We start from the raw sequence: 27,804 nt of genomic DNA, 5'->3' as shown, positions 1-27,804 counted from the left end.
TCTGGTAAAGAAAGAAGTCATTGGGGGCCAGATCAGGCGAGTAGGGAGTGTGCTCCAATATAGTTATTTGTTTATTGGCTAAAGACTCCCTCACAGACAGGGCTGGCTGAGCTAGTGCATTGTCCTGATACAAGAGCCATAAATTGTTGGCAAAAAGTTCAGGTCGTCTAACTTTTTCCACGCAGCCTTTGCAGCACTTTCAAATAGTAAACTTGGTTCGCTGTTTGTCCAGTACAAATTCATAATGAATAATCCCTCTGATATCAAAAACGGTTAGCAACATCATTGCAACAAGTTTGCAAACTTAATTGTCAGACCTCATATATGTAGTTAAATCAGAATTAATCATTTCTTTTCCACCTCTTCCCAGAGATAATGTAACTAACACCTTTGTTGCAAGTACAGGTGTTCACTGTTAAAATGAAATGCTCTCAGACATATATCTTGGGACAAGTAGTGCCACTAGAGTGAGCTGACAGCAGGAGAAATAAACAAGTGCCCCTGAAGGTTACGTGGCTTACTAGCCAGCTGTGTCACAACCCTAGATGCAGTCCAGGGGATGCACAAAGCCATCAGGCCTTCAGTGATAGTGTCAGCGGGACATGTAAAGACTATAATCTAGATGGATATGGGGAATAAATAGGAAATAGAGGTTACACACTCTATCTACTCTTACAAATATAGAGTAGCTTAAACACTCTAATTATAGTGGTATTGTCCTTTATTATGAGGTGCAATTAATCATTTCAACAGCAATAAGCAAAAATAGATAATAATTTATAAAAAAAAAGTAAATGTTAAACGTATTTTTTTTCAAGAAAATTGGTGATAAACATACAGCTTGTAAAAATGTATGTCAATATTTGCCATCCATTCTGGAGGCCATGATGATTTCACTGACCACACGAAAACACTCAAATCTGTTGATGACAAATCAGCATGCACTTCAAAGGTTACTCATTGTTTTATGAAAACTATGTCCAACGATAACAATTTAAGACAAAAATGTGTAGAAGGTGCCATAGATGATCAATGTCATGAAAAAAAGAAGTAACTTGGCAATAACTGGGATCCAGATGGCCTGGTCTCTGTGCACAGTGTCAAGTTGAAGATTGGCTATTCGTCAAAAGATAAAGCAATTCTAATTTCATAATATTGCTGAAAAACAAATCATTAGTACATGGAAGGTGGGTAGAAGTAAGGAGACAGTACATTCTAAGAGCTCACAAACATCTTAAACTCTCTTACACTTCTACTGATTGTGTATCTCAGCATTCTCTACTGCAAGGCAGCTTTTACCCTTCTAAGGATCTCTAGTTTGTATTCTCAAATGAGGGATAGGTACTTATTTCATTCATCTTTTTCTCTCCTATCTTTCCTCTCTACACTCAATTCCCTGTTCGCTCTTTCTTGTTTTCTTAAATGAAACTCAGTCCCTTCCATTGAAAATTCCTCTTTCTCACTTCTCTATATAGTCATTTTCTGCCCATCCCCTGAGTATATCACAACAACCCAACAATAGTTCCAAAAGACATCCTTTTCTTTAGAAAGTGAATGCAAGGAAGAAAGTGAGCTGGTAAAGACCATGTTCTGATTAGTGTAGGGGTGGGGGTGAGGTCTTTGAACACATACCCTTTAACAATTTTTATACAAATAGAAAAAAATGTGGCACAATTATTGAAGTTAAAAAAGAAACAGCAACCTAAAGAGGTAAATTAAAGACTAACAACAAAACATTCCTAGCTACCTAAAAGTACAAAATATCAAAAGTAAATTCAGAAAAAAAGTTAATATAAAAGAGGAAGGGAAAAGGAGATTACATGCATAAAGGGATTCTGACAGTGGCTACTAAGTATGTTTATTTCAATTGTGTGTTCTGGAATTGGGGTGGATTCAGGGACCCGATGGGCTTGTGGTGACACAGACTAAAGACAAAACTCCATGAATTTCCCATAGACTCTTACTGTTGCTGGTCTCCTATAGTAATGTTTCAGTTCCTCAGGAAATAGTGTTACTTTAGAGTCAGTGTTTAGTTCCCCAAAAGTTGAATGTTTCCCGTTCACCAATGCAGAGTCACTCTGCCAATGGATGCAGGATAACAGGATTCTTTTACATTTTTATTTTTGACACGTACAAGGGTCCTTTCTCAAAGGGATCTGACTATCTTTTTATTAAAGGAGATCAGAATCTCTGAACTGACTCAAGTTCTGAGGGGAAATAGATGAAGGGTGGCGACTTTATGGACATGATTCAGGTCATGCCTCTCTTTGTCAATCCTAGAGTTTTCTTTTCATTTGTATACTAAAGTAAGACTTTATTAGGTCATCCATCTAATTGAGTCCTAAGGACACCATGGTCAACTAGTCAACACTGAAGATCTCCACAGGACAATCCATTCTAATCACTGTTCCAGCCCTGCTACCCATAATGGTAGCCACACCCATCTAGACTGTATCAATTAAGTGCTGCCTCTTAGACCCTGCCTATCAGGGACCTCATCATCCCCACTGAGTTCAAGGAGCCCACATCAATGATGTCCTCTCTCACTTGTCATTTTCAGCCTGCAAACAGCCCTACATAACCTTTCAAGGGTTCTAGAATGTCTATCATTAATGTATTTCTCAAAGCTGTAGTGCAAGAATCCTTCACAGGTATTTAGCTAAAGGATTGACAAGCTGTCACACATAATAAATTCTCCCCAGCATGCCAATTTCTCCAAAATGTTGACTTTGTCTAAGAAGTCTGTAAGTATATAGATCAAAGAGTCAAGAATGAATGTCTTAGGGATTTGAGATGAAAAGAAAAAGGCATTAACTATTGTTATCAATATCTTATTTGTTTTTTAATAGTACTTACCTAAAAGCAATAATTTTTAAAAAGATATACGTATACAAGTATTATCACACACACACGCACATAAAAATGTCTTCAAGGTTATTTGTCATTCATACTTTGTACAATAGAGCTTTTGTAACACTGTCCATTCCTCCACCTGTTGAGGAAGACACAACACTTGCAGAAACGCAGCTGCACACACACACACACACACACACACACACACACAACACACTTAAAAGAGAAGGTACAAATTAATTTTGACCATAACATTTAGGAAATACTATTTAAAAATATAAACAAAATATGCACCTAAAATTTAAATTTTCATCTAAAATTTGTTTTTCTAGCAAACGTTTATTGATCATGTACTAAATATCAAGCATCGAGTTAGGTCCTCAATATGCTTAAAGGTCTAGTAAAGAACAGATGTGTGTTATCAAAAGATATGTACACTAAAAATAAATAAGTGCTAAACATACTCCAAGAGTTCATTAGAACATGTTGAACAACCAAGTTTGTCTTGATACATTGGTAATAAAAAGCAAAAGAATCAGGAAAGTTTTATAAAAAAAAGTGAAACAAAGAAACCAAAATAGAAGTCCTTCTGATCCATGGTGCTTGATGAAGTGAATGGCTAATATTTTTGCTATTTTCTATATATCGATATCCAATGGCAGAGACTTTAACATTTTGAGCAGTAGGAACTTTTATTGATTAAATCATACTTATACTTCATTTATTCACTCTCGTAACAAATTTTTATTAAATACCTATTATATGCAACACACTATGAATAAAACAAATTTTTGTTCTCAAGGACAGCCTTGTTTATCCCAAGGAAATGTCAGGACAACAAAAGAATAACAATGCTATTACAGATACTTGAAAAATAATTTAGAATGTAATTACAAAATTACTTTAAAAGGGAAAGAAGAGCTGTTCTAGGGATTCAAAGAAATTAATGGCTTGTCAAAAATTTGTTTTATTTTCCTTAAGAAAAGAAATACATAGACTAATCTTAGAAAAACAAATTACTTCAAAAAACAAGAATTAAAGGGCATACTTGGAGTAGTACATTTAAACCAACTGGAATGATATAAAGTATAAATTTTCCTGTTCTGAAAATTTTAAATCAAGTGAATGTTCTTTATTACCATGGTAACAGTAATGACTAACAATAGTTGCTATTTAAAATATTGCTTTCAAAGCAACATCAAAGGTACTCAAATTAACACTATTTTAGATAAATCAGGAAATCTAGTTGCAGAGCAAGAACATTTTCCTACTAAAGGTATATAGATAAATCTTCTGTTGATAGAATTCAAATGGTACTGGACTGAAATTCTAGAGGAAAAAACAATCAGTGGCATGCCTTGGTTATATAAAATTACCTTCTCCACAAATATCGAGGTCAATATTAAGGGAATATATAATATAAAACAGAATCTCATACTTGTCTTATACAAAAAACAAAATAAAACAAGCTCACACTTGCAACTCAGAAGATGACAACATGAGTACAATGTATATATTACCAGAGCTATTATAATAAACGAATAAAACTTCATAGGAGATGGAAACACAATGAAATATAAAAATCCTATACTTGGCTTATATCTTCCAAAATATTCCCTGTAGGATTCTCTCAACTATAGAAAAATTAATCTATTATCATTCCTGCTTTATATGGGTTTAAATTATCCATATTCTAGAAGTTACTTCTCTGCAAAGAATTATATAGTTTTATATCAGCAATAAGCTGAGAAAGGAGAAAACAACTCTCAGTGCAAAATGTTGTAGGTAAGGAAACTGGCTGATGGGCCAAAGCTCACAAGGCAAGCAAGAGGCAAAAAAAAACCCCTCATAATCCAGTGTTCTTTCCACTGCATCAGACTGCCTCATTCCTGGGAGAGAAAATACTGTTCTCCCTTTTCTCACCTCCTCCTTCCCTTATTCTCTTCTTGCCTAAGGATTACATAATAAGAGAAAAGCACAGCAGGGTCATATACAATCTGTATGCCTCGATATGGTACTTTTAACACTGCAAGGTTTAAAGGCAGGCAATGTAGCATTACACAAAGGAAAATTATTTAATGGATCTTTTTATTTTCCGAGGAAGCACAGTGATGGAAGTCCATTCCTTTAATACTTTTATTCGGGTTCCTACTTGTTAAACATACTATTAAAAAAAAAAAAAAAAAAAAAAACACTCAAAAGCAGCTTTTGAAAGAATTGCAAACAGACTTCTTGCCTCTAAACACACCAGTGAAGCAATGTCTATAACTGGCTTTCTTATAAAAATATAAATTATCTTCTATTGCCACTGAGGCTAAACTACAACAAAAATTGACAGGAGAAAAACAAAAGAACAGAGGTTCAAGGAAAGTGAAAGCAAATAACAGAGGCATTTTGGGATAGACACATTCTGGCTACTAAGCTTTCCACAATCCACCTTTTAAGGAAAATATATTTTCATCCGTCACAGCAAATGCACTTTTTTAACAATGTAGGCATTCAACAGAAGAAACACCTAGAAGTGATCAAGGCTCAGCTTGATACTAATGTAGTTACTCCTTTCTACATAAATTCGAAATACCCACTGGGTGAATAGATTTAAGAAGGAACAGGTAATTTTATTAAAAATCCAAAGAAACTGGGAGTTTTCCTCTCTGATTTTATGAAGCTCTAAACTAAAACCTTGAGCAAACAAAATTAACAGCATGCAATATACGAGGTCTGACAATTAAGTTCATGAACTTTGTTGCAACAAACTAATATTTCATATTGATTTATGGAGCTTCCTTTAGCATATGATACTATTTTCATATATTAAGGAGTCTGTTTATAGGCCATCTATTTTCCTTTGTTAACATATTCTTGTTATTTTTGCTCTAGTACCGCAGTACCGCAGTATTTAAACTATTTAAACTTTATAGGAGGCAGCGTAGTAAATTAGCACATGCTTTAGCACAAGATGAGCACGAATTCAGTCTCAACTCATCTACTTAATAGCTTCATGTTCCTAGGCACATTATTTAGACTTGTAAATTCTTAGCTTATTTGTAAAGTCTATTTAACTTTATAACATGTTTTAATATGGCCAGCCTTATCTTATTACTCAAGATTTTCTACATTTTCTTATTATTCATTGTTTTATTATTTTCTTCTGTTTTTTTTCAAATAAGCATTAATATTATTTTTGATTTTGAATTTTGATTGAAATTATATTGTCTATCACTTATTTTGGGAAGAATTAACAGTTTTATAATATTCAGTCTTTATATCTAGAAACATAGGATGTCACTCTATTCTAGTCTTTAAAAATATCTTTCATTTTCTTCATATTACTTGATATTCAATACTCATTGAAGTTACACCAATTTTTATGTGACTTCTTTCTAATATGGAAAAATAAATACCAAATGAATGTCTTTGATAGGTAGGTACAGGAAATTCTTTGTTAGTGGTTTACATTGTAAAGGCCAATTCCTCCCGCTAAATAAACAAACAAATATAATATGTAATAAATACAATTAAAAACCTCTTTTTTAGAATATGATTTGGAAAATATTGCCTTCTGATTCATGTAAATTCATTTCCAGACCTCAAAAAAAGAAACAAAATAAAAATAAACTCCCATTTCCATTGGGTTTGGATCTTGGCCCTTGTTGTCTTTTCCATTATGCTCACTGCCAACTTTGAAAGTCTGTATGGTTGAGTACTCTATCTCAACCAGGGAAGACACAATGTTCCAAACCACCGCTGAACAGTCCACCTTTCCAGCATCAACAGAAGATTTTCACTGTTACTGTGAAAGTGGAAAGTCAGAGGACTACGTCACAAATGAGAAGAAACTGGGGGAAGAAAAGATGACAAATCATTTGACTGTTCCTGAAGGGCAGTCCCACATTTAAACCACATTTTCTTATTTGCTTCCTTTGGAGCATAGCTTTGTATGAGGTATTGTCACTGAAAACACTGAGATATGCAAAGTTTTCTCTGTGGGTCTTCTCTCCTTTTCCTTCCCTCCTTAACTATGTGGATAGCTGTACCCAGACATTTTACTAGTTTCTCAATATAACACCGACAAAAATAAGATCACCTTCTATTTTTAAGTTCTTCCTCACGTTGCAACAAACCATCTTAACTCTTCTTCACTAACTCCACTAGCTATTCTACTATTCAGTCTAGGTACTTTCTTGGGGTTCCCTAGCATTCCATGTCCATTGTATAGTTGCCACCTCCAAATCTTCTCAAAATCTCGTTTCATGGAAGAGCTTAGTTTCTCCATTCTAGTTATATCAGTTTATGAAATCCCAGCCTCTTCTTTCGCTAAAGTTCAAAAATCATGAGAGCAGTATAATTTTCACTAGGCACTATTTCCTAAGTCCCCTTACTCAATTGCCTTTACATCCACAGAAGACAAGTACTTTCCATTCGTATTAAGATCCATAATGTCTTAAGTGTGTTCATTTGGATGACATTAAAAAACCCTATCTACTTCATTATAATCCATCAAGTCACAATGTTGCTTTAAAAATCACAATTTATTTAGAAAATAGGAACTATATTCATTTTGCATCCGTTATAAAGGGCTTAGCAAGTGCATCAGATAAATGAGTACTTAAAAATGTTCCTCATGATAATGATAATGAGACAAAACACTTGCCTTTCTGCCTTCTTTGAAATTATTTAGTCCATTAACACTAGATTGACTTTGCAAAATGATATATACCTTCTTGGCCACCCAGTACATTACTGTCGTATCTTTGACATTGCTTAAGAAATTATGTTACCAAGAAAATTCCTCACTATTCTTATTTTCCCAGATTATATAGTAAAATCAAGCAGAAAATAGTAGATTCTCTTAGGAACAGAACCATTCATAATAAAAACATAACACTCTATACAAATAAACCACTTTACTATAATAAATCTACTTTTAGGTCCAGAAATTGTATAATTTGCTTATTTCCTAGAATAAAAAGTAACACTTTTTTATTGGATGAAAAACAAGAATTTTGTGTTTTCCCCTATCTTTGGGGTTGTAAAATGACAGAAATAGACTAAACTTGATAAGTGGTGAATCCCAATCATTTACTAAGCAGTCTCTGTATTTTCGGTGGCGTTATAAATGAGCTACAATCTAGTAAAAATGATAGCATAGATTTCATGTTCATGAACTGGGAAACCAAGGGGGAAAACAATTTTTCCTCTCTCTTGAGAACAGATGGGCATTTAAATTGTAATATAAATGCCTCATTTCCCTGATAGAAAAATTTCCTTGATTTAAATGACTATGAAATATGGAATTTAACCCCAGCTCATATTTACTGAATGATTTATTATATTATGATAGCAAATAAGTTATGTTAAAGTCCATCTGATTAATTAATCGTCCTCAATGATTTCCATATAGACTCACAAAACGTTAGGTTTATAGGGTCCATTATATAAACAGTATATACTTGAAGACATACTATGTTCATTCTCATTCTCATCCAGACTTCCCTAAATGAATACACAAGTAATTGCATGTATATTTGCTAACTCATCTTCACTGCTAATCACAGGCCATACCAGTATCAATTCAATCACTTCTCAGAGTTTTGGAGGAATTTAGGAACAAGATGAATTTAGAAATAGGCACATTTACCATGTGCTCTTTTTGTACACTAACTCGCTCCACTCACTGGTTGTCAATTTACACAGTCATTCAAAACAGTCTGTATCATCCCCAAACTTTTCCCTTGCATTTTCCCATAAGATGGTTTTTATAAGGTTAGCAGTAATCTGCCTCCCAAAACTATTGTTCGGTCCTACTTCATTGGTCATCATAGATTATTCCCTCCACAAAACTTTTTTCTCCTCAGCGCCCTTGACACTATGACAAATCTTTAATTAATTTGGTATCTTTGCCATTAACCTGGTCTTTCTCTTTCCAATCTGTAAAATATGAGCACGGTTGCCCATATAAAGTGCAAATTTGCTTTCAGTTCCTGTTTAAAACACTTCAGTTTTTCACCAACATTTTTAGCAAAAAAAAACCAAGCTTCTTAGCAATTCCTACAAGCTCTTCCATGACATGACCTCTGGATACCACCCCATTCTGGCCTTCCAGCAGCATGACATTTTCCTGGCATTCCATGACAGTTCACCATTCTCAGCCATTATTCAAGTTCTTTTTCTCCCTGGAATAATCTCCCACTCTGGACAAGTCCAATTTATCTCTAATACTCAGTTTGGCCTAGAAAGACTCCCAGATCTCCTTCCAAGAAACTGCATCCTCCATTTTGGTGGGCACAGTATTACATTTATTTATGTATCTGACTACTGCCTCACTAGCTTATTTTAACAAAGCAGAGGATATGCCACCCTTTATTCCTCCCTCCCTCCCTCTCTCCCTCCGTGCCCCCTTTCTCTCTTTCTTTCTCTCTCTCTCTCTCTCTCTCTCTCTCTCTCTCTCTCTCTCTCTCTCTCTCTCTCTCTCTCTTTTCCCTTCCCTTAACAAACATTTACATTTACTAAGAACAACCATTTTAATAGGTCCTTGAGTCAATGGTGAGCAAAAAGAAATCCAGGTCCCTGCCATAATAATGCTTATAGTCTCCTGGAGGAAACTTGTTACACCAATGATCACACTTTGAATGTACAGTTACCAATGGAGATAAGTGTTCTTAAGGAAAGAAATAGAGTGATGGCAGCATATAAGAAACAACATCTAACATTGAGGGGTCTAGGAGGCTTCTCAGAGGAAGTGACTGTTGAGCTGTGATGTAAAGATACTAGGTAAATGTGTCAGTGTGGGCAGGAGAGGTAGAGAGCATTGCAGATATATGGATCAGGGTATGGATAGGGTGGGAGCAAACAAGTGACACAAAAGGAACCAAAAGGCCAGTATTGTTATTGTGCAGAAAAGAAACAAATTGAATCAAAACAAGAGGTAGGTCAGGGCCAGAGCAGAGAGAACCTTCTAAACCATCATAAGGATTTTTTGTCTTTATTCTAAGAGAAACGGTAAGTTATTAGAGTGTTTAAAGCAAGGGAAGTAATTTAATTTTATTCATGCTTTGCAGTTCCTATGGCTATAGTGCAGAGAATCGATTAAAGATGACAACTATAGTGAATTTAATCAGGAGTGGACCAATACTGCTGGTTAAATCCAACTCCCCACTTGCTCAATAGCTAATCAAAAGAAGTAGACCATGCCTGGAAAAAACTCACAATTATTCTAGCTTGTCTCACTTTAAAATTTGGACCACATATCTCAGTAGGCTTCTTGGCACAACTCAAAAGGGCCACCATGCTTCACTTACCAATTTACTATTTCAAACAATACATCTTCATCCTTCTCCTCAAAATTCATCGTCTCTTCCCCTATCCTCAGTCTCAGTGATAACCTTACTATTTACTTCACTCAGAAAACAGAAGGAACCAGAACCCATTCCCCTCATTCCAAGTCCACCAACCAACCTGTAGCCATGCTCTGGAAACATCTTCTCTGTCTTCCTTCCTGTTACAAAGCATGAACTACCCAGCTACCTTATCTAAGGTCAAGCCCTCCAATTGTACACTGGATTCCATTCCTTTGGGAATATATTAGGGGTACTTGTGGACGTTGCTCCTATAATTATACCTCTATATCTTCTGCAATATCAATTTTCCCTCTCTACTTCAGTCTGTTATTCATACTGTTCTAAGAAGTATATGAACATATTATAATAGCTCACAATAAATATATATGCAGATATATAAATATATAAGTACACACACACACATACACACATACGTATATATATTTACGTTATGTGTGCTCTTAACTTACATTTGCTTTTCCCTATATCTTCCCTTCTTCAGCAACTACCCTATTTCTTTATTTAATTTCCCATCCAAACTCCTTAGACTATTTCCAGCGGTGTTTTGGCAACTGTTTAATAGTCAGGTCTTCAATTTTTTTTAAATCCCTTCTTTATGGTATTTGTCAATTTCTGTCGAATAAGTACTCACATTTGTGGATGCTTTACAGCTATCAAACTTGACTTCACTGAACGTGTAGTTGGAAGAGAAGCACCCAATGAGATCACAAATGCTGGCCACAACATACCACTGGATTTGTCTGTAATTACCATCTCCACTTCTTTTACTATTATTTTCTCTCAAACTTACTTGGGTCAGGCTTTTGTTCCCAGAACTCCATTAAAAACACAATCGCCAAGATCATTAATTCAGTCCTCATTTTACTCCAGTTCTCAGAAGCATTTGTTTCAATTGATCAGTTCCTCTTTTTTGAAACACTGTCCCATGGTGTCCAGGACTCAGACTTTCCTGGTTCCCCTCTTACCTAACTGGCCACTCCTTCTGAGTTACTTTTGCAAGACTCTATGTGTCAAAATGTCTCAGGGCTCAAAACACTAATTCAAAAAAAATATATGCACCCCTATGTTTATTGCAGCACTATTCACAATAGCCAAGATATGGAAACAACTGAAATGGCCATCAACAGACGATTAAATAAAGAAACTGTGGTACATTTATACAATGGAGTACTGCTCAGCCATATAAAAAAGAATGAAATCTTACCATTTGCAACAACATGGATGGACCTAAAGAATATTATGCTAAGTGAAATAAGTCAGATTGAGACAAATACCGTATGATCTCACTTAAATGTGGAATCTAAAGAACAGAATAAATGAGCAAACAAAACAGAAATAGACTCAGAGATATAGAGAAAAAAACTGATGGTTGCTAGGTGGGAGGGGGCTTGGAGAATGGGGAGAAGGGATTAGAATACAAATTGGTAGTCACAGTATAGTCCTGGGGATGTGAAACACAGTATGGGGGATATAATCAATAATGTAAAAGATCATGTAGGGTACCAGATGGGCACTGGACTTATCAGGGGATCACTTCATAGACTGTGTAGATGCCTGATCACTGCGTTGTACACCTGAAGCTGAAGTAGAATAATATTGAATGTGAACTATAATTAAATATGTGTACACACACACACACACACACACACACACAGCATGCCAAAAACTTAAAATGTATACACATTTTAAGAAAGGAAAAAAACTATTAAAATTATAATACTCAATATATATCGATAACAAAAGATGAATCCAAGTCACATTTGACTTCTGCAATTACAAGAGGTGGTCAAAGGGTCTGGACACTTCTGATTATGGCAAACTATTGCTTGAGCAATGTTGACCAAAGTGTCCACTTGTATACATTTTTTTGGCACCCCCATGACATATAGTCATGGGATGTAAAGTACAGCATAGGGAATATAGTCAATTATATTATAACAGCTATATAGATGTCAGAGGGGTAGTAGATTGGAGGGGGGTTATCACTTTGTGAGGGGTGCAAATGTCTATTATGTTGCTTTTGTACACCTGAAAATAATTTTAAAAAAAAGTCTCAGGGCTAAGTCCTATGTTATATTTCTTCTCTATCTATATACGTTTCTTAAAGTAGTTACTCTTGACAGGACAATGCCACCTACTAGGGGCAGTTTTGAGAATTTGTGGAGGCAATTTGTTTCGCACAGTAATGATCAGAAGTTACTCAAGTTTAGACAGTAGGGATCAGAGATACTAGACATCCTAAAATGTTATAGAGAATACGACAAAGCCTTGTCTCATTTCCTGCATGCTTGCTAGATACTCATGTAAATGAAAAACTCATTTACAATGATTAAAAAATGCTAAATTCCTGCATTGTTTAAATATGCACTGAAATTTCAGGGTTGCAATCACTCTGTAAACTAAATATGGTACTCCATTGTATCTATAACCTAACCAAAATATGTTCGCCATTTTGGAAAATGACATCTTAAAGAAAACAGTGCTCATAGTATTTCAATTGTATTGGAAGCCTATATTTAGAACTGTCTTATTCCTGATCATTCTGTATGTGGGTACAACTCACCTATTCCACTATGATGTTTAGTGTAGTCATGCTTGAAAATTTAAATATTGAATGTAAATCATTTACTATAAATCATTTTATTTTAATAGCTCCTTTATAATAAGGTTAGGATGATATATTGATTTTTTAAATAAAATATTTGTGTATATGATATCTGTAAATTGCATTTTAAGAATATAACGTGGGCATATAAAATGCTATAAAACAAGGAGTTGGATCTTACGTGGTTGAGAATTACTGTCCTAGAAGATCCTACCCAGCTACAAGGCTTTAAATCCATGAATATGCTAGTGATTCTCAAGTTTATATCTCTAGCCCAGCCATCTCCCTGACCTCTGAACTCACATATTCAAATGACTATTCAACCTCACTTCTTGGAAGTCTAAGAGGCATCTCAACTTTAAAATGTACAAAACTGAACTTTGAATGTCGCCTCCCCCTCCCCCACCAATATACCAGTGTTCTTTAGCTCAGTAAGCAGCAGCACTGTCTACTTACTGAAGCTAAAAAAATCTTGGAGTTATCTTTGATTCCTAATTTTTCTTATATCCCACCTCCAATGTGTCAACAAAACCTGTCAGATGTACCTTCAAAATCCATCCACTTCTCATGACCCACTTCTCAATTGCTATCGTCCCATGTGTAACTAGCATTTTCTCTTGTCTACTCATCAACAAGAGCTTCTCTCTTAGCTCATCTCCTAATTTCTACTCTTGTCCATTCCCTCTCTACATAACCAGAGTTACCTCTTTAAAATGTGAGACAGACCCTATCAAAATCCTCCTATAGTTTTCCATAACATTTATAATAAAATTGAAGTCTGTAAGTGCCTACCATATCTGGCCCACGAGTACTTCTCAGACTTTATTGCCTACATTTCCATTTAACTCAATTTTAGTAACACTGCATTTCTTTTTTTGTTTTTTTTTGTTTTTTAGCCTGTGTATTTCTTTTTTTTTTTTTTAAATTTCTTTTTTAAATTTATTGGGGTGACAATTGTTAGTAAAATTACATAGATTTCAGGTGTACAATTCTGTATTACATCATCTATAAGTCCCATTGTGTGTTCACCACCCAGAGTCAGTTCTCCTTCCATCACCATATATTCGATCCCCCTTACCCTCATCTCCCACCCCCCACCCCCCTTACCGTCTGGTAACCACTAAACTATTATCTGTGTCTATGAGTTTCTGTTTCTCATTTGTTTGTCTTGTTCTTTTGTTGTTTTTGGTTTATATACCACATATCAGTGAAATCACATGGTTCTCTGCTTTTTCTGTCTGACTTATTTCGCTCAGCATTTCTTACTAGTCTTTGAGTACACACATTTGACTACTTCAGGGTTTCTACACTTCCTCTTATCTCCCCCATTCTCTAAATTCAGTGCTCTGTTCAGAGAGATTCTGCTAACCTCTTGTGATAGTCTAGATACAGCCAAACCAGGAATGACTCTACATAATTTTAAAGGAAGGAATTTAATACAGGGAACTGGTGACTCAGGTGAGGGAAGAACTGAGGAGCCAATTCAAAGTTAGTGAAGAAATCCAGAGAAGAGCAGGAAACACTACCTTCCATAGGGACAGGTAGGACATAGAGCATAGGTGAGACTTCCAGAACCCATAAACCAGAGCCATATGGCAGGAGATAGAACCACTACTGAAGCTTTTCTAAAATGATGTTACATCTCTCCCACCCCCCCAACCAAAAAAAGTTTGACTTGTTTTCCACAATATTCGGATTTCTCACCTTTTATACCTTCTTCCGAAACTTAGTCTTTCCTTTAAAAAAATAATCTCAGCCTGCCAACCACCAGGTAGTACATATTAGAAGAAAATGAATAATCATTCATATGTACACTTCAAAACCAGGTCTTGTATATCAACCAGATTAAAATCCCAGTCCTCCCATAGTTTATAGCGCCCCATAGCCCACTCGTCTCTCTAACCTCATTTCCTGCTACCATCCCCCTCACTGTCTATATTCCAGTCCCACTGGCCTCCTTGTTGCTCCTAGAATATCCAAAGTAATACTAAACACTGAAAACCAAAATTAAAAGAAAAAATTTAAATAAAAAATTAAAAATGAAAGTAAAAAGAAAAAAGTGTTAGGAACTTTGCATTTGTTTCCTTAGCCTAAACGTGCTTCTTCCTGAAATCCACCTGACTTATTCCCTCACCCACTTACATGTCTGTTCCAAAAGTCTGTAACTGAACACCCTAACTAAAATAGCACGACCAACCTTCATGATTCTTACTCCCTTACCTTTCTTTATTTTTCTTCATAGTACTTATCCCTGTCTAATACATTATATATTGATTTGTTTTGTGTTTGTTTGTTTCTTGGAGGTTTCTACTGACTACAATACAGTTTCTATGAGAATGGGGACCTTTTCTGTTTTGGTTAATGCTGTATCTCCAGAAACGAGTAAAGAATCTAGCACATAGAAGGTATTTAATAAATACCTATTAGCCAAAATAGCAATGTTATCTTCCACAAATAAGTAACCATTATAATTTGCTAGTCACAGCAACAAAAACAGTATTTCTAGTCACTCCTTTGTAGATGTTGTCATTGATAATATATATTTATTAGGGTTTAGACTAAAGTTTACACTGTGTGAACATGAATTATTGTAAAACTTATAATGGTTCACATATTCAAATATGATTTGTGTTCTTCAGAGAAGTCAATATGCTCAAACTTAGTTTGGATCTCCTGTTTTGGCATATCCTTAAAAACAAGCTAAGTATTTAATAAGGAGTATTTTTATGTTTTTACTTGTTTGCAGGAACCAAAAGCCACTCACAGATATAAATAGTAATAAGGTGGATGTCATAATTCTTCCAAAATATGTTATCATTACAAAATAATAACATTTAGTGTGGTCAATAACTGACTTACAAGTAGTTCCCCAAAATGGAAAAATAAACTTTAAATACATTGCACTTATTCTGTTTTAATGTTTTCATAATCAGCTAGATAAGTATGAAACATGCCTGGCTAATACAGTGATACAGAAGTAGAACAGAGGGACAGAGTTATCACCTCTTTTTCAGTTCAGCCTTTAACTAAAGCTTACGTAAGATGACTTATACTGTGAATATCAATGTATCATTTTGTCAGATAGAAGTTAGAAAATGTAGGAGAAGGAGGAGAGGTGGGAAAGGGTCCATAGTGCCTACAGAAAAAGCTCATAACTAGCTTTGATTAACTGCCTCCAGCCACAGTATGTGTTTTTACAACAACAGATGATGAGAGGTGGTCTTGTCATGCCCTCCTGTGGAGAGCATGTACCACTTTTCTACCAAATAAATATGTAACTCCCTACCCCTGCCCAGCAAACTACAAGTCCTTTGGACAAGGGCTCTCCCTCCCCCTCCCCCTCCCCCTCCCCCTCCCCCTCCCCTCCCCCTCCCCCTCCCCCTCCCCCTCCCCCTCCTCCCCCTCCCTCTCTGTCTCTTTCTCCCCGACTCCCCCACCTCAGCTAGGCCTGTTCTCTTCCCTGAGAATGTATCACTAAGAAACCATGTCTGCATATTAATCTGCTGACCATTGATTCTTCACTGAGTCAGCAAGAAGAATCGAGACTCCCATTAACAATTTGATCAAGGCAAATCCATGTTATATGGCCTTGTTTTCCTACTTTGAAACCTCTAAGTTAACCTTATCTTTTGTTTGTAGTAAGACCTGCCAATAGACAATATGGCAATTGATACCCAAGATTCAAGGGAAAGCTCTTACATGATACATACAGTGAGTTCTTTGTTGCATGTTCATCTAGTTATTGCCAATCCACTAATTATTGCATGGAACAATGACAAAAATGTTTAAATTAATTACATTGGATATTAGGTATATAATGCTTTTGTAATACAACCCAAATCTTTCTAGAGAAAGCTGCTATTTAGACCACCAAAATAACCAATGGTGTAATATTTCACTGACATTATTCAATAGTAATGATATCTATGAAGAAAATAACAAGACATTTTGGAGAGTTAGAATGATAATTAAGCCAATATACAATTTGTGACCATATATTTCAAATGGTAAAGCATGACTGATTCTAGAAGAGCAACAAAATATTAATTCAATTCAAAGAGAAATCTACTTGGGTAACTCACTTCACCCCTCTCTACTAGCATCATTTCACGGAAAAACTGAATTGTGTTTAAGAGGTTTAAAGAGTCTTCTAAACTTTCATGAGTTGTTCACATACTTAGGAGATGCAACTAGAAGCCTGGGTAAAATAAAAAGCTAGACAACAAATGTAAGAAACTGTAATGCCCCCTTGTCTTGTGCTACATAGCTGTTTCATCTGCTTCTTGGACACTCCACAGTTGGGTGTAATTTATTAGTCTTCGAAAAATCATGAATGTGGGGGGGCGGTCTTAAACCCGTTCATTAGACTTGTCCAGGCAGAACATATTTCAGGGAAGAACAAGTCACTGTAAGATATCTCTAAGCCAGTTTGAAAAAGTAAACCTCTGATATTCAAATTCTTAAGCACCTCATTGATATTTCATATACCTACTGCTCTTAATACAGAGTTTTAATTTTTTTTTCAAAATAATAACCAGTGATCCTTGATCTCAGGAATAATATTCCCATTTTTCCTTCCATAATTGTAATTCTATTGTTTTAAAACAGCTAAACCATTTTCTTGTTTTTGTTGTTGTTGTTGTTTTTAACTCAACTGCCAAATAGTGATAGAATTATTTAGGGGTTCTCTGCATGAATGGCTAACACTTTTTCCCCCAAAATCAATAAACATTTGAAGTCAACAACCAATAAGGTCTATTGGTTGAAAAGCATCTGACTGGAACTTATCTGTGAATAGAATGATCTTGCTTCTCCCTCAATGGCGTAGTACATAAAACAGGAGGATAAAATTAGAACTATTAGGTGTTCCTAATAGAGATTAAAATAAATTATAAGTTATTTTAATGAGTTACTGACAATAGAAAATAACTTGATGAAGAAACTCAGTAACAATAGCTGGTAATAAACCATCAGGAAGAAGTTTTTGCTTTCTTTGATGAATTAAATTATATCTTCATTGTGCTTGTTTCCCCTCAGATGTAGAATTCTGTCAATTAGCTTTCATTGCTGCAGTTAATTCTTACCATATTGAGATTCTTACTAGAAAAGAGCTTTACTCATTCTTTACTTGTCAAATGGTGCAAAACAATTGTTATTATGTCAACTAGCTATCATGAGAACTACTATTTCCATACTACATCAGTGTTTTTCCAACAATGGGCTACCACGTCTCTTTTGAATACTATCACATGAACAATATCTATTTAAGCCTGATTTTTCATGATTCCAATAGGTGATTACTGCTCAAAGATCATTTGATTAATTTCATTGGTTTGTCCATGAGAGAGATCCTATGTTGCTTTTTTTTTTTCCATTTTCTTCACATCTCCAATTCCAAGCTGGCTGCCTTTCCTATACACAAATAACTTTATACTTTTATTTTTTAACTGTATGATATAGCTCTTTCAACGGTCCTTCTTCCTAACATATTTCTTTCTTGCTATACAATATCTTGTCCTTGCCCTGATTTTTTATAGGAATCATCTCTTCCTTTCTAATGCTAACTTCTCAATCTGCACTTACAGATCCACTCCTTCTATTTCCCAGTTTCCATCCCCACTCCTGCACCGACTCCTCTTCTCTGTCTTCCTCTTCTCTGCTTTCCGGCACCAATAAGTCTTCCCTTGATTCTAATCAATCCAACTATCAAGTTATTAATACTATTTTCATTATGATATTGCAAATCCTTCAAAGGTTCCCTAGCATCTTTACCTTATTCTGTTATCTCATTGAGTCATTCAAGGTCTTCACCAAGTTGACCCTAAATGGCTTTTCCATACAACTCCCTAGAACAAAAATCTGTGCTTCTGCTAGGCTGATTGACTCACCCTTCTTAAATATGGTTTAATCATTCCCTGATTTTTGACAATGCTGTGAATTTCACTTCAATGACCTACTTCTTTCCTCATTTGCCTTATTTTCAAGGTTCAGCTCAAATTCTGTCTTCTCTGTGAAGCTTCTCTTATAGCCCTAGACTACATTGATTCTATCTTTTACTAATTCCCTGTACTTTTCACAAACCAAATCCTAGAATAGCATTCAATTAAAAACTACTCTTACTTACAATATGTTTATTCTTGCATCCTTTCCTCTGAGTAATCATCTAAATAACCCATCAACAAGCTAACATTTACTGAACACTCACTTGCCAGTCACTCTGTCGGGTCAAGGGAATGTAAGAATGAATAATGTTTCTTTTATTTACTCAGAACTCTTAAGACATCCTCTCAGATAATAAAAGAAGTATTTATTGAATAAAATGAGTAAGATATTACCACCAATAGGCCTACTATTAAAAATGACCACTATTCCAAACATGTTGTGGAGTTGATAATACCACACAAAAGGTCATGCAAGAACTGGAAGATTTTTGTGATATTAATCCCAAGTGTTGATTATTTAAGGAGTAAAACCTACCACTGATTTTAAAATCATATTTTCTAAAAAACACATTTTAGTGTTCCCACTATTGCCAGTACCTCTGACAAGTAGGCAGAAATCTTTGATTTGCAAACACAGTGAACAATATATGATTCAAAATTACTTAAAATGTATTTTGTAAGAAGAAAACATAAATGTCAAAACTATACAAGGGAAGAAAGAAAACAAACAAGTTTAACAACATATACAGATTTATATACATGCTGGTAATTCCACTATTTAAACACAATCAAATTATTGCATGACCCATTATTTTCAAAGCATGAATCTTAAAACTCTATGTTCTACATACCTGTCCAGTCTCCTACTATTTTAAGGTGGACTCCAAATGTTGCTTTGGTTTCAGTAGGACACTAAAAAAATAAATACTAGAATCAATTCTGAATAATAATTATTATTATCAGGTATGCTTGAATTACAACTTCTATTCTTAGCAAATCCCCAAAATCAACAGAAAATAAGAAGTAATGGACTAAAAATGTGAATAGATATTCATTAATGGAAGAAGAAAAGCAATGTCAACCAGTCAATATGACAATATACATTTCTCTAAACACCCATAAGCATTTATACAAAATAATATAATATACACAGTGTAAAACTGCTAGTATATTACAGCAAACTACAAATCTTGCTTAAATATCATTTGAGTTAAGATATTTAAGAGGACACAGCTTTGAACCACAAAGGAAAAAACAGAGACTAGTAATTTTAATGTCTTTTTCTCTCCAGATATTATATACCTCACATCCTAACAAATTCCAGGAAAAATAAAATATAATTTAAATATTATTTACACTATTAAAATATTTCATTTATAATTATGACTCTAATATTTAATTATTTCATTTAAATTCTGGTCTCTTAATAACTCTGACATTAATCAGGTTTGTCATTAGTAAATCTGCAAATAAGATTGTATGATCTGTAAAAACCACCCGCCATTTTTACTTCATACTATTTAAGGCTGGCCAGAGCCTCTATGCAGTAAAAGTTGTAGTTTGCAGAAAGCAAGAATCTCAACAGTGTTCCAAGCTGCCAATCTGATTGTCCACATGTTGCTTGATGTTTACCTCATTGTGTTAGGTTATGAAAAGAAGATCTAAGCCAAGAAGATATCAGAATAAGGAGCAAAAAGTTTTGTCTTTGTATGGCTGAGTGTGCACCTGGCTTGACTTAATCTCATAATGTATTCTGAAGGAAAACATACATTTTTGCCAAGTATTCATATCTCTCTGTTTTATTCTTTCAGTGCAGACATTAAAAAAGATAATTACATAGGATGTTTAACATCCTCTCAGTTCTTATATGAGCCTATAAACCTTTCTCTTTAAGAGCTGGCCAAATGCATCAGTGTAGCTTTTAAGGCTGATCTGGTTGTAAATAGATAAAACACAATATTGTTTCTCTCATAATCTTGGGAATGATGACTGTCTAAGTTACAGATACTTCCTCAAACTAGCTAAGAAATAAGAAGACAGATTTTTACATAGTCTTTGCCCAACCATATCACCACAAATGTGAAGGGGGACTGCATGGAATAAAACACAAACTGCTTCAGCCCGTGTGATTTGAAACAATGAATGAAGATCTTAGAATCACATTTTTGTGACTGCACAAATACTGTTCAGATTTGCTGTTTAAAGCACAGTGTAGTGATTCTTAAATGTTTTTTCACTATCTTTTTAAGAGTGCTTAGAAAACTTCTAAAAGGGAAGAAATAATAAAGTATAAATATCTATGACTATCTTGTTTTACCTAGACCATTACTAAAGAAATATGCTTATGATAATTTTTCAGTTAAAAAAGTTGCAAGATAATATGTGTAGTTAAGTTCACATTATTAAAATAAAAACAGATATTAGTGTTTTTTTCTATATATAGAAATAAGTTGAAAAGAATATATAATACTCTATTGACTTCTGATAAATAAAATTGAAGACAGAGAAAATGAGGAATTCCATACACATCTATTTTTTTAATTAATTGTTAGCCTTTGTGATGTTTATAATTTTAAATATTTTAAAAGTTAAATTTAAAACTAAACACTAAAAAATTGCTGAGTCTTTCTTAAAAGTAAACATTAAAACTTAGCCTCACTTAAGTTTCTTAGATGAAGAAAATGGTTCATGTTTGGTTCTTGTTGACCTTAATATAAGTACAAGAATACACATCACCTAGTTTAAAGATAAAACAATATAGTGACAGAATTTGTGACAACAGATCTGGAGGAATGTATACTTTTCTATCCTGGAAAAAAAAACCTTTGTCCTTCAAATCTTTTGTCCATTATGGTTTGGGGTTTTTAATGTGCTCAAAAGACTAATACTTTTATAACAGTCTGACCAAACTATAAACAGATATTATGTAATCATCTTACATTTGGAAACTAAATGTAAAAATGATGTCACTGCACAAGGATTTATTCAACATGGAAAATAAATTTAAAAGCCACAATGTGTTTGTTTTCAAATTTATTAAACCACAGAAAACGATCACACAGAACATAATGTTCTTTAATCATTATTGTCAGATCTTTATTTTTAACATTTCCAAAGCTCTAGTTTCATATTTTCTACTACTGCAAGACATTTCCACCTGAAATTCACTCAAATGTAATATATCTAAAATATCTGTTATCATACTTCCCAAGTTAACTTCCCTTTCTCATTCGCCTAAGTCTGGACACAGACCTTCCACACCCTTATCAGAACAAAGGCTCAAATCTCAGAGTAATATTGGGTATTTCTCTTCCTGCCAGCATTCAATCAACTTTCAAGTCCTTTCAAATAATCTTAACAAAGAAAGTGTCTGATCACAGCAAAATCCTATTGATTAACCTTTTGAGCCTCCATAAGGAAAACACCCACAATCTTTTTTTCCTATAGTCTGTGGCCAATCGCATCTTTTCCAAACTCTCCAACTTTATGTTCCATGTCTTTCCTTGATTCACTCTAACCCAGTTAAACCAATACAGATCAACTAACACGTTTTCCAGTCCTTTCATTTCCCCACTTACCAATTTACTCATTTAGAATGACTTAAATCCCATTTCTTATATTGAACCCTAGGAATTCTTTTAGGCCTCTCAAATGCCACCACTTTCATGAAGAAATCCTTATTTTCCCTGCCATGAAAATTCCTCACTTCCTTATATCCCAAAATTATTTGACTTTTATGCCCTGTGTTATTGTCTACCTCTTTAATTTTGTGTAATTTATTCATACATTCAATAAATATGTATTGTGTATCCAAAACGTTCCACAGACTATACTAGGTGCTCATGCAATTTCACAAATGAAGATTGTTCTAAAAGTAACAGAGGAGATACCAGTAATGAGCCAAAAGCATAGAATCAATCATAATTAATGTAGCATTGTGGCTCTAAACATTTTGACAAAAGTTATATTTTAATGTTTACTTGTTTATTTGATGGATAAAACAGTGCTTACTTGTATATTTGCATGATCAAAATATACTCAGTATTAAACAGAAAGATCCTGGAGGAATATGTAAATCGATTTTTACTAACTTTGATAAAATGTATGAATTTGTCTCAACTCCCTCAAAAAATCAACATACTAAAACGATAGTTTAGAGAAATAAAAATACAAACCACAATAGCAAAGGTGACAAGGGGAGCACTAACAACAATGGAGAGGTATCAACAAATTTTGAAGGGTGAAATGTGGATCACAGAGTGGTTTGGAACTGACTGAAAAAAACATACAAAGCTGAAATCCCACTACCTTTAAAAAGAGGACCACCTTGAGAAGCAAGTCTATCTCTCCCTCACAATGCTGGAAAATCTTAGGTCTCAGAGATAACAGAAGGGAGCTGGGGCTGGTCTCATGATTTAAAAAAAAGAAGGGGATATGGGATAATTTGACCCCTAGATTCACCTCACTCCAGTCTCAAACCAGGCAACTACTCTTCCTCAAACCCAAAGACTGGTAGAGGTGAGACAAAAATGGCTCTAGCTGTAGCAATAACTGGTACAGTGGAAATGGGGCTGACATGCTATTCATTTCTTCAGCCAACATTTTTAAAAAGCACACTAAGCACCATCTAAAACTTACCTGTCCAAAACTGAGCTCTGCAAATCTTATTAGAACTTGTTCTCCCCAGAGCCGTCCTTAACTCAATAATGCAGCTCTAGTTGCTCAGACCAAAATCTTTGACAATAAGCTTGATTCTTCTATTTCTTTTACATTCCATAACCAGTCTATAAAGAAATCCTGTTAACTCTAAGTTTAAAATATGTTAAGAATCCGATACTCCTCACCAGCTCTACTGTCACCACCCAGGTCCAAGCCATCCTCATACCTCAGCTGGATGACCATAACAGCCCCCTAACTGGTCTCCTTGCTTCTGCTCCTGTTTGCTCCCTTTCATCTAATCTTAACATAGCAGCCAGAATGACCTCGCTAAAAAGTAAGCTGGATCATGTCATTCGTCTATCCAGAACCTACCTTCCAGTGGCTCCCTCATGACTTAAAGTAAAAGCCAAAGCCTTGGCAATGTTCTCTAAATCCCACATAATCTGACCCCTCAGGACTTTTCTGATATTATGTCCTACCATTCTTCCTTTTTCTTAGTGTATTCCAGCCACACTGACCTCTGACACCCTCTCTCTCTCTCTCTCTCTCTCTCTCTCTCTCTCTCTCTCTCTCTCTCTCTCTCTCTCTCTCTCTCTCAGACACACACACACACACACACACACACACACACACACACACACACACAAGTCAGAATATATCAAGTATAACTAATAGTAAAAACTGCCTGGTTTCTGAACAGAGAAATGACATGATCTGATGATCTGATTTTCATCTTAAAATAATCATCCTGGTTACTTCTTAAGATTACGTGAGAGGTGAGTAGGGGCAGACAGAGGGAGGCCAATTAGGAGGCTATTCAGATGGTAGTTGATTGGACCAGGGAGGGTGCTATGGACATTGTGAACATATTTTAAAGGTAAAGCTAAGAAAATTTGTGGACAGATTATTGACTATATTTTCTTAAAAGGGTGAAAGTCAAGATTAATGTCCAGGTTTTTAGCCTGAGCAACTTGGACAATGGAGTGGGCACTAACTGAAATGGGGGAAGACTGTGAGTGGAATATGTCTGGGAGGTTGAAGGTTAAGATTTCAATTTTAAAACATTAACTGAAGATGTTTTTTAGACAGCCAAGTGGAAGTTGCTGGTAGACAATTGGATATATGAGCCTGAATTTTGGAGTTGGTGGATGAGCTGGAAATATAAATTTGGAGATAATAGCCTAGAGATGCATCAATAAGATTGGATAAAATCACTAGAGAAATGAGTTTAGCTAGACAGGAAAGGGGATTCAAGCAATGGACACTGAAGTATTGTGATATTTAGAGGTCATGGGGATGACAAGGAACAGAAAAAAGAGGGTGGAGGGGTAAAAGTAGCCAGAAAATTAGGTGGAAAAAAAAGGTAAGTGGATGTTCTAGAAGCAAAATGAAAAAAGCAAGTGACTAAAGCAAGTCATCAGCTGTGGCAAATGCTACCAAGAGGTCAAGGCTACTGAGGACTGGAAAATGGCCATTGGACTTTGCAATAACATGGTCATTGTTGACCTTGGAAATGTTTTAGTAGAGTGCTATTGACAAAAGTTGGTGGATTTACGAGAGAATGAGAGGAAAAGAACTAAAGAATTAAGAAATGGGGGAAAGGCTGGAAGGAGATGTGAGTCAAGAAAGGGCTTTTATCCATCATTTTCTCTTTGGTACCTAGGTGAAAGGAGGCATCCAAAAATATAAATTGAATCAATCAAGTTTAATATTAAAATGCAGATTTGATCTGAATACAATGACCTATTTAAGTTCATATTTATCATGCAGGCTCTCATTGGGCACTGAAGAAATATTTTCCTTCCCCTGGAAAAAAAGCCAAACTGGAGCAGTTAGATGATAGTTAATTTTTAGAGAATTCAGTTGTCCTGTTAATGTTTCATGGATATTTGAGACCTTCTGGGGCAATTTCCATCACTTTGTCTGGTCAGTGGTGAAGACACATTGTTGTCTTGCTAACGTGTCATCTATCCCACCTGAGTTTCTAAGCTGAACAAGCAAAAGATTTGTGAAACCCTAGAGAAAAACTATTTTGAAGAATTAGATAAGAGCAAGACCCAAGATCTGAACAGCTAATGAAGATTTCCTGGTTATATTTAAACTCATGGAATTCAATAAATAAAAATAAAACAAAAAAAATATTTCTAATTTTTAAGAGATCTGTGGCCATTCTTGTCTGTTTTTCATTGAAAACTGGAAAGACTATTCCCAAGTGACTGGTTAAGAGATTAAAAACACAAAGAATAAAAATGATGGCAAGTGCAGGCATGCTATGTAAAAGCACAGACAACAACAAACTAACAGTTACACTTGCCTCTGACTCATGGAAAAATACGTGAAATCAGGTTATCCAAGCTTAAAAATAATGAATCACACAACTTAGAATACAGATGTCAGGAAAGCACACGTGTACTTCTGGATAAAAATAATAATGAAAGGATATAGCGATATTTATGTAAACTTTAATCTATAACTACCACAAAACAGCAGATTCTACATTATTCTTTGAGAATACATGAACAATATTAATAAGCATAATTAATATCTACCTCAGTCAAATACTAGGAGATGCTATATTTTGTAGTAAGCAGTAGGTTTCATGATTTCTTAAATTCAGGCTTTTAAAAACCATATCTGATTTATGTACCTAAATTAGATGAGTGCATGTCTTAACAGAAATGTGTTTTTGTAGAAAATTCAAACTTTGGTAATTACAGAGCATAGCTGGAAAACACTTTTAGAGATCCACTACATAGCTGAAGAACAACATGGAAAATTCTACCAAGGTTTGAAGCCAATAAAGGTCCATCATTCATCCTAATGGCTAATAAACCACAAAAGGCAAATAAATCATCAGTCCCCCCAAATGTTTCTAAACCAGTCTGTGTCCAGAGCTTAGTCAGTTACCAAATGCTGCAGAATGAGTCAAAAATAAATAAATAAATAAAATAAAATAATTTCAATTTAATCCTGTCTTGGTTCTACACTCATTATCTGAAACAACCATAACAAATAAAAATGCAAACCACAATAACAAAGGTGACACGGGGAGTAAATCACAAACAATGGAGAGCTGTCAACAAATGTTGAAAGGTGAAATATGGACAAGACATTGGATAACAACTTCCCACCTACTGAGAACTTACTATATAGATCAAGCATCATGCTGCACAGTTGGTTATATCTTTTAAATTCATATTCAGAGTAACTCAATAGAGAAGCTACTATTATTATGCACATTTTATTTAAAAAGCAAACCAAAGGTAAGTATGGTAATTATCTTGTCCATTGTCGTAGTACTAATAAGTAGGGGAACAAGGCCTCCAATCAAGACTGTCTAGGATTCCCAAATCCATAGTCTAATACTACACAATTCCCTCTGCTTTCCACCAGTCTTGTCAGCAAACATGTGCCTGCTGGTTCTGCCCTGAGAGAATGCAGGTACAATAGCAGAAAACAATCACAACTTCTTGGGAAAGCTCACCAAATTATTGCCGCATTCTTGTGTAGGAAACCCAATGTCAAGTGTAAGAAATGCTGACGCATCTTAAGTAATTAAATCTCCAATCTTTGGGTTTCTAATTAAATCAGTATTCAAAACTTAGCTTTACCTTGACAGAATTTGTGAAAAATACTACAGTGCTTCTGTTCCTTATCTTTTGTACTTATTATTTTTTTGTATTTGCAGTATTAAAAGCTTAATCTAATTTTTTTAATGAGATGAAATTCAAACTACTGAATTGGTGATCACTGAATATTTTAGAGATTTGATTTTTCTTTATACTGGTACAATATATGAAAATAAGTATTAGACTTTTTCTAGCAGGGGAATTTATTTGACTTTTAACTTTTCACAATGCTTGAAGAGCTTAGTAGTACGGACAATCCAAAACTTTTAATTGCATATTTCTCTTGAAAATAACTTTTTTATAGTTTCATTAAAGCTCTCTCCTAAGTGGTCTTTTGTTGTTATTTGACCAACAAAATGTGTGTACAAAAGCAATAGAAGTTTTAGACATACAAATGCCCTAAACATCGATGAGTGGTGAGGCAGGAGAGAGACAGCTAACAACACCTTTCAGCCAGACAGATCTGTGTCTGTATCTTGCCTGTGTCACCAACTAGCTGTGTGGCTGTGGGAGCATCATTTAATCTCATTGAGTCACATTTTCTGCATCATATACAGTTAATAATACATGTCTCATAGGAATACACTAAGGATCAAATAATATAGTATTTCCAAAGTTTATAAGGAAATCTCCTAGGGATTTAATTAGTAGGGACTATTATCCTTGACAAAGATGAGGTGTTTACACACTTTTTAGTGGGACTGAGCATACTGGAATTTTTTTTTGTTTCGCTTTGTTTTATTTCAAAAGAAACT

General features: G+C 34.8%; 1 protein-coding gene across 5 annotated transcripts in view; it reads right to left on the bottom strand.

Annotated features, from left to right (window-relative positions):
- Positions 1–27,804, bottom strand: part of NOX4 (NADPH oxidase 4) — a 160,784-nt gene that overhangs the window by 60,445 nt on the left and 72,535 nt on the right. For all 5 annotated transcript variants that reach the window (XM_088791524.1, XM_088791522.1, XM_088791525.1 and 2 more), the window contains exon 12: positions 19,613–19,673. In XM_088791524.1, coding sequence (XP_088647650.1) covers positions 19,613–19,673 — 61 coding nt within the window. The remainder of the gene's footprint in view (positions 1–19,612; positions 19,674–27,804) is intronic.

Source organism: Rhinolophus sinicus, chromosome 14, assembly GCF_057876585.1.
Source record: "Rhinolophus sinicus isolate RSI-liver-muscle chromosome 14, RSI-T2T, whole genome shotgun sequence".
Classification (NCBI taxonomy): Eukaryota; Metazoa; Chordata; class Mammalia; order Chiroptera; family Rhinolophidae; genus Rhinolophus; species Rhinolophus sinicus.
The sequence above is the reverse complement of the archived record's forward strand: the minus strand, read 5'-3'. Positions and strand labels throughout refer to the sequence as shown.